This window comes from Meleagris gallopavo, chromosome 1 (assembly GCF_905368555.1).
Source record: "Meleagris gallopavo chromosome 1, MGAL_WU_HG_1.1, whole genome shotgun sequence".
NCBI classification, from domain to species: domain Eukaryota; kingdom Metazoa; phylum Chordata; class Aves; order Galliformes; family Phasianidae; genus Meleagris; species Meleagris gallopavo.
This window is the reverse complement of record NC_139404.1, coordinates 65,966,806-65,979,627: the sequence shown is the minus strand read 5'-3', so window position 1 is coordinate 65,979,627 and position 12,822 is coordinate 65,966,806. Positions and strand designations below refer to the sequence as shown.

Here is a 12,822-nt window from a genome sequence, read left to right as displayed (position 1 = left end):
TTTCATCTGGACCCAAAAAGCAATCTAAAGTTTCATTAGTGGGCAAACAATAATGAAAGCTTATTTTCTTTCTTCACAAATATAATGGAATATACAAAGAGCAAGACTTGCTCTTTGATTTTTCACTGAAGGACACAGATTAAATTAGAAAAAAACATGTATATATATTCTCTGTGCTGAGGGACAACACAAAACAAGAAGAAAGAAGCACCCAATAAGGTTCCTTAGGAAAGGCAGCACTATGCAGAAGTCTGCAGTATTTCCCAGAAGCTGAGAACAATGACCAGAACCACTTGCACATTCCTTTGCTGCATTTCAGCTTCACAATGCAGTCTCAGGTCACAGCAGTCTTTTCACAGCTGTCAGTTAAAAATGTAATCCTTCCCATGCTGTCCAGGTTGCACGAACTCTTGATGTAAGACACCTTTATTTATGCTATTTCCCCATGTTTGTTTTTATGAAGTTATTTATTCAAACAAGTTTAAAAACATTTCAAGGGCCACATTTTCACTCTATTTCAAGGCAAGTTCCTCAGAACGTTTGAAAGGAAATAACAGTTTTCTCTCTTGAGGAGAAACATAGAAGATGGATTGCTTTGTTTTACAGAATGTCACACTGTGATGTCTGTCATCAAGAAGGCGAGTTTCACAAGTCATTAATTCAACCAGATGGTGGTGTAGAGTCTAATAGGTAACATAAGCTGGATGGGAGCATAAATATCAACAGAGGCACTCTTTTGCAGACACAACATACTTTCCAACCTTCAAGCAGTTTTAACTTATATTTTAACATTGCTGCACAAAGTATTATTTGGGCTCAGAGAGAACGAAGAGTTCCCATATATCAGAACTGAAGGACAAGACGTGCAATTAAACAGGCATTTGGTCACGTGTTCCTTACATCAAGATTACAAGTGTGGTTGTACCACCGTATACATGGACTGCTGAACTAGAAGGCACAAACTATAGAAAATATAGGCAGGTGTGTAAAAAGCAGTCATGAAAACTGATCAGGTAACACATTATTGAATGACATCCAAAAAAAACCCACCATCACCACCACCAAAAAAAAAAAAAAAGCTATTAAAATAAACAAAGTCTTTACCTGCATTATGAGATTTTTTTTTAAACAGATGTGAAGATTGAAACAGGTTTAGATATCCTTGCAAAATGTTTGCAAAAAAATGCATTGTGAAGTTGCACGTGATCCCAGCTGAAATCTGCTCTACGAAACCGTAGAAGGTGGTCCTTTCCCCTAACTACTAAGTCTAAGGTAGAAGAAGTGACTACTCAGTATGACTAAGTATATTAATACTTACCAAAGTAGCTTAGAAAAATACACCAGAAAGATAAATTTGACTGAAAAGGTTAAGTAAGTGAAGTTTTATTTTTCCTCTTCTTCATGTTCTTCCATTGCATCATGTCAGATCTGGTTGCTCAGACAGCACAGACATTGTACTTATGAGTTTTCCAACATAGTAGAGCTTGGAAAAAGCTTTGAAACATAAACCACTTAATCAAAATTCATGAAGCCACCAAGGTTTTTGATGTCAGGACACCAGGAAGCTCTGAATTGCAATGAAAGCTATTATAATTATGATAACCACAAACTGGGAAGAAAAAAAAGATGGAGCTTGCCTTTTGGAATTGTGATCTTTTCAGAGAAGGAAATTAAAACCTTCTCTGTGAATTCTTATACAGCAGCTGGCTCTGCACTGAAGCATATAATAGTGAAAGAAACTGTAACCCCAAGTAAACAGTACATGGTTTGAAGCATAGAGCTTGAAGCTGATGCTGAATTCTCCAGATACTTGCTTTCAGCTTCTTCTGGGTTTGAACTGGTTTTAGATGTGATTTCTGTTTCCAAGTTGGAAGTATAATGTAATCAGCAACTCACAATCCTCATAGTGTCTGTTTGATGGTGATTTTGTTGGTGTCTTATCTGGATGGCAGTACAGATCATCCCAAGGAAAGAAAAATAATGTCAAAGAGGCATTGTTACGACATTATCAGTTGCTGGGGTGATCTTCCAATTTCTGAGATCATGATTTATAACAGCTAACACCAGAAATGGGGGAAACCTGCCCTTGGAAAGGCCCGAGCCAGATTCAATTCCTAAGCTGCTGGCCTCCAAAGGAGCCTTGGTGACTGAGGTGGTGTCAGGCTGAGCACTAGCTTGAGGTTTGTGGGAGAATTTTATCTTGAAATCACAGCTGTCATTGTTGTGTTACAAAAAGTAGTACCCAACATTGTGGTGTCCCTCTGACAACAGTGAAACTATTTCCAGAGGATTATACCGGTAAGTACAGACCAGGATAGCAATCATCTTTTTCTGTCTAAAGCAAATGAGAGCATAAGTAAGGAATTTTAATAGGAAAATGTGCTCACAAAAGCAAAATTTGTGGCAAACTTGGAAGCGTCTCTTCAGCAGCCAAAAGAAAAACAACTCTGCCCATGAGCAGTGATGTACTGTGGGCCCAAATGTCAAAATACTTCCCACAGCTGAAACCTGGAGGAGACACACACACTTTATTGCTGCTGCAGCCTGTCATTAGAACAAATAATGTGCTGTGTTTTGGAGCTACAGTAATTATAAACATCAACCATGTTGCAAAGTGTGCATTTTTTCCTGCAGTCTTTCACAATCCATAGATATTGAATAAGCAGAAAAAAAATCCTCAGATGAAAAGCTGGGAGAGTTGTTTTTATATTGTTGTGGTTTTAGAAAGATAAGTTAATTCTTGGAGGCTGAACAGGAAACAAATGCATAAGAAGAGCTAGGTAGATCTTCAAATTGCATTTCATATCTGCACAGAACTGATTTACTAAAGTACGCTCAATTCATTGCAGTTGGACTCTTTCTGATTGTTAAGCACTGATAGGGGCTACTGTCTGGCAAAATTTCCATCTTAGGATTTAATTCAAGTCTTTGCTACCCTATCTTGGATACTGTGCTAATTTAGATTAATTCAGACATCGCTTATTTTCCTTCATGAGACAGATCAGAGAAGCACATGCGCTTATTATCTGCTCTAATGGTGACTGAGAGTTTTTGGATGATTAACTCAAAATGTCCAATTTCAGTGATTCATTTTATGGTTATTCAACCTGAGAGTCAGATTTCCAGAGGGGTTAATTACTCATAACTCAAATGATTCACAGCAGCTCTAAAATATCATTATAAAACTATAGGAAGAGTACATTAAGCCCAGAAAAACTCAGCAAGGCTTTTCTGAACTGACTACTCATCTACCCCTCTAACAACACAAAGGTCTTGTAGACCAAATCCTACCAAGAGTATTATTTAATTTCATGAGGAACAGAAATATATATTACAGGATGGAGGAAAAAGAAAAAAAAAGGAAATTGTAGAGATAAAATTGATTTGATTTTCAAAGTCTGATTCTAAGAAAGTTTTCTTTCTACTGCCTGCTAGCTTTGAAAAACGCAGTGAGAAATTCAGCTTTTTTATATTTACAGCCTATCCACTAACTAAGTTCACTTGGTTCTATCTGTTAATTTAGAGGGATTCCTCCTGGAACTGAACTGTTATCAGGTAACCATCAGAAGCACTCAAGCACTGTAAAATGGCTTACTAATCTATTCATTTATCTCAATTTTCTAATATGAAAGGAATTAGCTCAAGTATAAGCTTATCCATTTCAAAAATAACTACCATAATGTCTGTAGCTCACTGATTTATTGGCTTGTATATTATCTCTGTAGCAGTCCCATGTTCAATTTGCAGTGACTTCCTTATATTTCATAATCAGATTTCCACGGGCAGCATGTTTTGCCTCAGTTAGTCCATAAGCCATCCAGCTGTGCATCTCAGAATGATTGCAGTATAATCTTCAAATGCTAGCTAGATTTTTTTAACTGTTAAAAAGAAACCATAAGGTCAGACTGATGAATTTGCACATCTTTATGTAAAAAGTGCCGCAGCAACAATGTTTATGCATATTCTAGGCTATGCTCGTATGTGTTACAATTCTGTGTCTCCAGAAATACCACGCATAGACTTGATATCCATGGATAAAACTGGAAAGTTGAGGATGAAAATAGATTTTATGAATATTTCACTGCCTCATCTGAGACTAAGAGCTAAGATTAAAAGTGGGGCTTTTGAAAGTTTCCTAAATCCCACACATGCTGATTTTCCATTCTTTTTATGCCCTTCAATGTTCTGAAAATGTATGAAGATCCCACTAATTTTAGAAGCTATGTCAGCACATGGGTATTTCCCTGCTTTATTACAGCCTTGCATACTTTTATCCATCCTCTGGCGGCTTCACATTCTCTTCTTGAATTAATCAGCGTTAAGACCATTCTGAGCCTTCAGGTGTCTTCAGCCCCACACATCTATGACAGCAGGATTCTGCAACAACTGGTGATTTTTTCTAGACATTATGTCAGAGAATGATCACAAGTATCTGAATATCCTGTATTTCAGAGAGTCAGGGCTAATATAATGATATTTTCTTGGGGAAGTAAAGTGAGCGTAAGTGGTAAAATGCAATAGAGATGAAATCTGTATTTAATTTGATTTCCTCTCCTTGTCATAGATATTGTTCTAGTCTCTTGCTGCTTTACTCCCACTCATTCTCATAATCTGTAAATTACTTTAGTCTGGAATGTTTCCTATGGGTTTTCTGTATTTCATTGGCTGCCAATTCACTCTTCTGATTTTGGCATTTGTATATAGCCAACATGATGAAAATTAATATAATAATTATGCAATTCAAGTAAATCTTATGAATTAAAACTGTGTCTAGCCAGCCAGAAATATCTTTGGTTGTCATTGTAGTGTACATTTTTTCATCCTTATGTAGAATCACAAGACAGTAGAAAAATTGTTCCTGTATGATTATGTTCCATGGACAACTATTCTCCAAAGGAAGAGAAATACTCAGGATGTTCCTTGTTTTAACTCTCATCTTTTAATACATTATTTCTGATGGAATATTTACCCTGACTTCTTGGAAGCTCCTACTGAAGAAAATGATACAGTTCATTTTGAAGAAACTTCTAAAGAAACGAAGCCAGCAAAACCACACAGCCCACTCTGAACCATGGATACCTGCAGCAGACGAGGCCCATTGCTCAGCTCAAAGTGAATGAAATGCCACAGTAAAATCAGCAGGAAGGAAGGAAAGTAGGAGCCTGTTCCTTCTTTGTTCAAAGTTGCACTAGAACTTCTTTTGCATGTGCCTAGCTGTGATATCCATTTAGCTTGAACCTTAATGGTCTTGTGTTCCATCACAGTGTGAAGGTCTTCCATGTTTCTTTAAATTCACTGCTCTGTCCTATCGCTTTTGTACTGATGGTTCGCTTGTTGGCCTTGGACTTTGCAGCTTAATGCTGTCAAAAAAGCCTCACTTGGCAGCTCCAGAGGAAGTGAACTGATCATAATAGCCACTGATTGCTATCATGCTCAGAGTCCAGATTTATTTCCTTGAAGATACTTGATTCTATACAGGTTTTCTGGCTTAGTAGAGTGATCTAAAACATACTGAAAACACAGTGCCCATTGCATTTAGCAAATACAGCAATTGCTGTAGTTCAGCATGCAGTTCAATCCTAATCCCAGTGTGATTCCTATTGCTGGTTTCCATTGATACTCTCACCATTATGACACCAGGCATCATGAGTTGCTGGGAAGGATTCAACAGGTTGAATCCAATTCACATCACCCTCTGATCCCCTTTTGTCTTGAGATAATGGCAGCTTTCTTTGTGACACTGAACCAGCCACACTCCACATCATCCATTCCCTGAGCTCCATGTACACTTCTTTCTACTGAGCCTTATTCCACTGTGGGGGTTCACTACTCAACCACAATCACTTTTTAAAAAAAGGAGAGAAGATCTGCACTACACTCACCTTATGGCAGTCAAAAAGTCTCATGACACGTATTTGGGAACCATCAGCTATGCAAGTTTTGGATAGAATAAGCTGCAGAGAAATTAATGACACTTAGTATTTTTCACAGTCTGGCTCTTTGTATCAAGTAAACCTTTGGCAAAACTACTGAAGCCATTAATCACTCAAAGCTTCTCGTGTCAGGCTGCCTAACGGCATGGGCAATTTCATTGCAAAATCTCAAATTATTTCCTGTCAAAGAAATTTCTCCCCTAAGTACGGCCAGGGTGTGCGAGACATCAGCTGCTTGTACCGTACACCTTTTTAATTGCAAGAAATAATGTCTCGTTTAATTTAATGAACCACAATGTCAATGTAACTGTTTTATTGCAGAATAGATCACATTTATGTGCGTGTATTTGAAATAACATTATGACTGAGATCTGAGAAAACTTTGTGCAGGCTATTTCCACATTTCAACTTAACATAAATGATTTAGACATTGATATAACCATTACAGTATGAAACCCTTTGATTTCAGGGGGCATTTTTGTTTGATTGTCTGGTTGGTTAGGTTTTTTTAAGGTCAAATTCAATAATGAGCTCAGACAAATCATAATAAAAAACAACTGCACTGGGTTTCATGCCAGTCTTACTGCATTATTAAAATAATGTCTGTTTGTTTGCAGGCAAGGTGACTGTAAAAAGCACTGTCTGTTTCTAGCTATATATATAATTAAGTCCATTACTTCCTACAGAAAGTTACTGGAGGACAGATTAGGAGCAGCCACTCCTAACCAGATCAAAATATTTGCAGAGAAGCATATTTTTCTTGGTTCTAAACTGAACCTATGTGAACCTGGAGCGTGAAGTCTGACAAATAAAAAGGATCTCAGGAGTTTATCCAATGAATTCCCGCTCAAAGGCACTCATGCAAGTCTTGGAAGACACTCATCTCACCACTTCTCTAAGGCATTCGATGGAGTATAAGTGATTTCCCCAGGCAGCTTGGCAGTCCTTCCTGCTCCTCACAACTGCAAAACCATGCCTATGCGCATAACCTGAACCTTCCCCACCTTACTTGAGGACTGTTACATCCTGTACACCCTACTCCCAAGCTTCTGCTGTAGATGTAGGAAACTCCAGCATTTCTCCATCTGTCTCCAGCTGAGTTCAGCCTTCCCTTCAGAATGTCTCTGCTGAGGTTCTGAGCTCTCCCCTTTAGGGCACTCACCCCTCCCAAAGAGCGGTGCTCAGAAACTGGCAGCGTGCCGCTGAGCTGTGAGCACAGCAACATCACTGCAAACGTCTCATGGTCTCCTCTCTGTGTACCTTCCCTCTCAGAACCAGTAGAGCAACGCTGCTCTGTGTGTTTATCTCAGTGGGACCACCAGTGCAAGGCATAAATGTGCAGTGTGGACACCTCAGACTCCCAGCCGTGTCTTTTGTTTTAGTAAAGCTGCTACTCACAGAGGAGGATTCAAGAGCTTGAGTCTTGTGTCCCTCACCACAAAGCTGGGAAATAACCTCGATCTTTGCTAAGTGTTTCAAATCTTACTCAGGAAAAATTCCAGAAGAAAGCAAGACATTGCCATACTAATTGCTAAAACAATATATTATCATACTTTATTTTCAGAATTTCTTTTTTATTCTGGTTTTGGAATCGTTATTTGTCTGTCTCTCCAATTAGTTATTTTCTTTCTGTTCTTTTTGCTTGGTAGATATTCATTTTGAGTTCTTTCCTTGTTCTGCCTGTCTAGCTAATGCTCTTTATCCACTAACCTTCTTGCCTTTCCCTTGTCTCAGCCCTCCTGCTGCTGTTTGTGGAGAATATCGAAAGTGACAACAGCATCAGAAGAGCTGTTTCACCTCCAACACATGACAGCCCTGTGCTGTCAACAGAAACAAAATTGTGAAAGCATTAGTGCCGAGCTTCATTCTCTTCACGCAGCCTCTGGGTAGGTTTAACGGCTGATTTATGTAAAATTAAAGTGACAATTTAAAAGCCCATTTGCAGGTTTCAGGCGTAAGCGAGTGATCCCTCCAAAGCAGTGTGCTGTGATAGCCCTGCACACCCAGTTCCACACAGGGGCAGCTAAGTGCGTGCGTGGCCGGAAGACAGAGCTGGGGGATTATGGCCATTTAATCATAAGCATCTCTTTCAGTTTCGCTCAGCTATTTTCACCCATGCAAACAGCACCAACCCCCGGACTGAGACCAAAACATGATCCACAACTTCAGAAAAAGCTTGGAAACTGAGTCACAGCCACGGACAGCTCTGCCATCCAGCGTCCAGTGCAAAGCATGACCAGAAGCTGCCATTTGCACACCTAAATGCAGGAAAAGGGACGCAGGAAGAGGGAAGTGTTCCTGCCTGCTCTTGCTTGCTCCTCTGGCTTTTTGAGTACACACCAGCAGAGAAGGGCATCTCTAGAAAAAGCCCCATAGTCTCAGCTGCACTCCCACAAAATCAGAGTTCCTAGGGGATCTACTTACATTGTAGCGATTTGTCCAGGCAGAAATACTCCTCCTGTGAAGCGTTAGGAGCACTTTCTTTGAATAAAACCCAAATTGCAGTAAGTAAACTCCCTAGCTCCTACCCTTCCTATGGTTTAAGGGCATATTTCTGTACACATTAATGAAGCCCTGGAACTCAGCTCTGAGCTGCATAGCATGGAGCTTGCTGGCCCCCAGCTCGGCAGGGCCTGAGGCCAGGCAAGGATGCGAGTGAGCTGAGTCTGGTCCTTGCTCTGTCAGCCCCAGGGCTAACGTGGGGTCCTGGGCTGATGGAGGAAGTCTGGCAGGGCCTGTAATTGCGGCCTCCAAAGCCTGACACAGTTCTACAGACAAGATATGGCGCATCATCATTTCTGTTTGTAGCACAGACAAACTATACTTTCTCCACCTACCAAACCCACAAATTTCACATAGTGAAAAAACTGATTTTGCCCACACAGACCAAGGGTCAAAGGGAGACTGGCAGATGCTGCATTCAGCACTGACATTCATTAGGTGCTTGCCAGGGAAACTGTCACTCATCCTAATGCACCATCCAAGCAGAAGAATGCTCTCCATAAGCTTCACAATCACTGACATCTCACTCTTCGCAATCATTTGTAATTCCTTGCATCCCTCTTACTTCTATTGTTGTCCCCACCTTACAGTCAGTTGGTAGCAATCTGTGTGCAAGACCATGTCTGACGTGGTGGGTGATACCACCTGATTTGTTCCCAATATTGGTGTTCAGGTTTAAACCTGAGCTTGATGGGACTTGTGAGAGCTGCAAATAGGAGCAAGGAGCAGGGCTACTTTCACCCTACTGCCTGTTACTTGGATTTCTCATATGAGAAAGCAGCAAGTTGCATTAGCGCCTGTCCCTGACCAGCTATTATTGGAGTACAGTTTCTGACAAAGAAAACAATCCTGTTTGCTATCTTGCATCTGGAAGTCCCATCTGGGTTTGATATCTTGCATTAACTGCACCTGTATTAGTAGAAACTTCAATTATTCTGTCAAAATTGCTTTTTAAGTATGAGAGATGTGTCAGTCTTGATGTTCCAGATGACTGCATTTGCACAGATGGATCCCTTTTAACTGTTTTTAAATATTTTTTAATGATGGAAAAAAAAGTGCATAAAGCAACTTAAAGATACGGCTTTCTCCAGGTTAAACTTACCCAGCTGGATCAAATAGGGAAAGACAGATCTCAATCAGTAATAGATAAAAACATTCATCATTTCCAGAATAATAACTGGAGAGGAATTAAATTTTCTAGATGAGAAAGCATTTACTCTATGTCTAATGAAACACAGTAGATGAAAATGTGACCTTTAGACAGCTACAACATGAAAAAGATAGTAATACTGGCACTTCCACAACTTCTACCAAAAAGATACAGAACAGCACCCCGATGTGCTACTTCAGACAATGGTGCCATCTGAAATAGGCTTTAAACTACTTCTTGAGCCAGATCCAAGATCTTTTGAAATTATTCTACCATCAGCTTCACAGAGAACGAAATTTGCTTGAAAATAATCAGGAGAGCTGCAGCTACTCACTGGTGATATCATTTGCGGTAGTTTGGGCTGCAGCAGAACTTAAGAGAATTTCTAAAACACTGAACGTATGAGCATTCTGCTGAGCACCTCACTCAGCCACTTCCGACACAATTCTTTACCTGGCCAAATGCTAAACAACCAGTTGTAACGCCAAAGAAAAAGCCCCTCTGAGGAAGGCAAGAATGTGACATCTTTAATATGCATCCACTGTACACATTTAGGTATTACATATATAAAAAGGCAAGTATTTTTTTTACAGAAATTTATTGTGCAAAGAATGATTTTCATGCTCATTTACAATGAAATAATTATTTTTAACAAATAACCATGCCATTGCTTAATTTCAACACTAAGCAGATTATTTACATTCAAGTTTACACCTTTGTTCAAGTTCCATGTATTGTCAGATTTAGGTAAGAATGCATCTTCAGATCAAAGCTTTGCATCTTTTTACGTTGAAGTATCACTGACTTTCAGACGCTCATTGGAAATGACAGTTTTCCTTTCTTTTTAGTACCCTCATTTTCCTAGATACTGTACCGGAAAAGAAAAACAGTGTGCAGAAGTGAGCATCACAAACGTACACCAGTGTATAATCAGCCTGGCGTTTCCTATCCTTAATGGAAAAGGGGCTGCAATGTACCTCTCTGCTCTTTAAGAGGATGGTTTATCATTTTATTTATTTTGCAGAGATGACATTCCTTAAGGAAATCAGCTTTATGACATTTTTTTCCATAATTCTTATATAAAAAAATATTTGTTTTGTCAATAGTGAAATCAGAACACAGCATCACGGTCTGACAGCTTTCTAAAAACAGATAAAAAAAACAACCCAAACATTTCATTTCATCTAATAATAATTTTAACAAAACAAAACAACCCAACAGTTCTCAAGGAGTTGAAAAATATTTTCTGTGTGCAGAGATCCAAATGGAATTTTGGTGCTGCTCCTTCCTCTCTGTGCTGCATGACCTGAGCCAAGTTCAGACTCCGCATCTCACAGCCTGTGCTCCCTCTTCTTGCTGCCCCAGCACAGCACAGGCTGCTGACATAACCTCAGCCACAGCCCACCTGCTCAGACCCTCTTCTTTCTGAAGTGAGCTGAGAAGCACCTGATACAGTAAGGGAACTCAGAGACGGTTCTGAATTTTAATGTATTGCAGATTTGTTAACAGCTGAAAAATGCAATGGGATTTTAGTTCACTTTTCTGGGATGTCTCCTTTCTTATCGCACTTCTTATCACCGCTTCTGCTTGTCTGCATTTCCAAGGAGCTTGCAATTTTTCCAGAAGAATCAGAGCATACCTACCAATACGTTGTCCTGACAATTGCATGGAGTTGGAGGACAAATACTGTGATTGTCTTACACTTTGGCTAATGATGTTCAGGGAAGATACTGATTTTGAAGATGCAATCCTAACATTCCCACATTTTAGACAAACTGTCTGGAAGACTATTTCACTTGTTCTGTCTCACGTTGTGACATCTCCTCCAGTACTTGTGGGCTGGGAAGCGACTGGAGCGGGCTGAACTGGTAACACCTCCAGCTCAGATTCACGTACAAAAATGACTGCATCTCCACTTACATTTATTAAGCACTGGGCCTGGGAAGACAAACAGAGAGAACATACAGTTACCAAACATACAAGTAAACACAAAATACGTGATTGTTTGCTGCTAGGTAGAACAGCACAGAAAATAAAATGTCGGCACAGATCAGAGAGGGACAAATTCCTTTTTATATCCTCCCACTTTTGTGCTGTGTAGACATATTCTCATGAGATCAGCAACATACAATAATCTGGGTGGCAGTTCTTCATTTTTACTGATGTTTTGAATTTATCTCATGTACCAAAACGACCACATTCAGTTGTCTTCTTTTCTAACAAAATTTTGTCACTTTATGACCAAAATGAACCAAAATCTGTACGTGAACAGTATTAAAATACTAATGCTACTAAATCAGAGAAGCCAAGTGTTCAGCACTGCTGTGTTCTCCTTTTTCCCACAATGTACTTCATCCTAGTGACATTAGTTTCTTTTTATCCATTTGGGAATTTATCAATATAAATATTTGCAACTTTATGTTAGCTTGGGTGCGCAAAGTGCTCTTAGCTTCTCTAAAGAAACAAGAGATCCAGAAGTGCCACACACGTGGCTCTACAGAGAATTTTAAAAAAGTTTTTATATTCATGTCATACTAGTACAAGCACTGTGATTGATACCATAACTCACCTGGTTTTTGTTTGGATTCTCCATGAACACACACTGCTTCATGATGTATGAGACAACCGCATTGCCCCCTAACGCTGCAACGTGTGCTCTCACCATTGCAAATACTTCAGCAATAAAAGCATGGAGAAAGCCACTGACACCACCCTCCTAAAATGGGAGGGAAAAGGAAGAAAAAAAAAAAAAAAAAAAGGTATTTTATGTCAGTTATCACAACAGGATGCTGAATACTTCCCTTACATTTTCTCCATCAAATACATCAGCACACTTGAAATTGTATTTTGTACAGAACATAAAACCCATTCATCGTTTCATGTGTAACAGTTAAATCTCAGATCAATGAAACTCACTGCTTGAGAAAAGGAACCACAATTGGGTATCACACACAGGGGTTCTTTTCAGACATTCCTACACCTTTACAGGAACAGCGATACTCAACTGACATTTGAGAAATGATTTTTTCTTTCATCACGAAGAATGTTGCCCTTTTTTCTTGAAAACTGGGAAGTAAATACAGAGTAATTTACACTGAAGATTAAGAGTCATGGAGAGTCATTAACAGTATGGAGCGGCCGCTATAGCTCCACGTATACTAATGACTGTCTTTAGTTCCCAACATTCACTAAGAAGAGTCACTTATCCACCTATCCCAGAGAGACTCGAAGACATTA

The 12,822-nt window shown here is 39.4% G+C and overlaps 1 protein-coding gene across 8 annotated transcripts in view; it reads right to left on the bottom strand.

Annotated features, from left to right (window-relative positions):
* Positions 1–10,087: 10,087 nt before the first annotated feature.
* C2CD5 (C2 calcium dependent domain containing 5) overlaps positions 10,088–12,822 on the bottom strand; it is a 65,426-nt gene continuing 62,691 nt past the window's right edge. For all 8 annotated transcript variants that reach the window (XM_085231597.1, XM_085231606.1, XM_085231615.1 and 5 more), the window contains 2 exons: positions 12,155–12,301; positions 10,088–11,523 (listed from right to left, as the gene is read on the bottom strand). In XM_085231597.1, the coding sequence (XP_085087723.1) occupies positions 11,392–11,523; positions 12,155–12,301 (279 nt within the window). In that variant the 3' untranslated portion in view covers positions 10,088–11,391. The remainder of the gene's footprint in view (positions 11,524–12,154; positions 12,302–12,822) is intronic.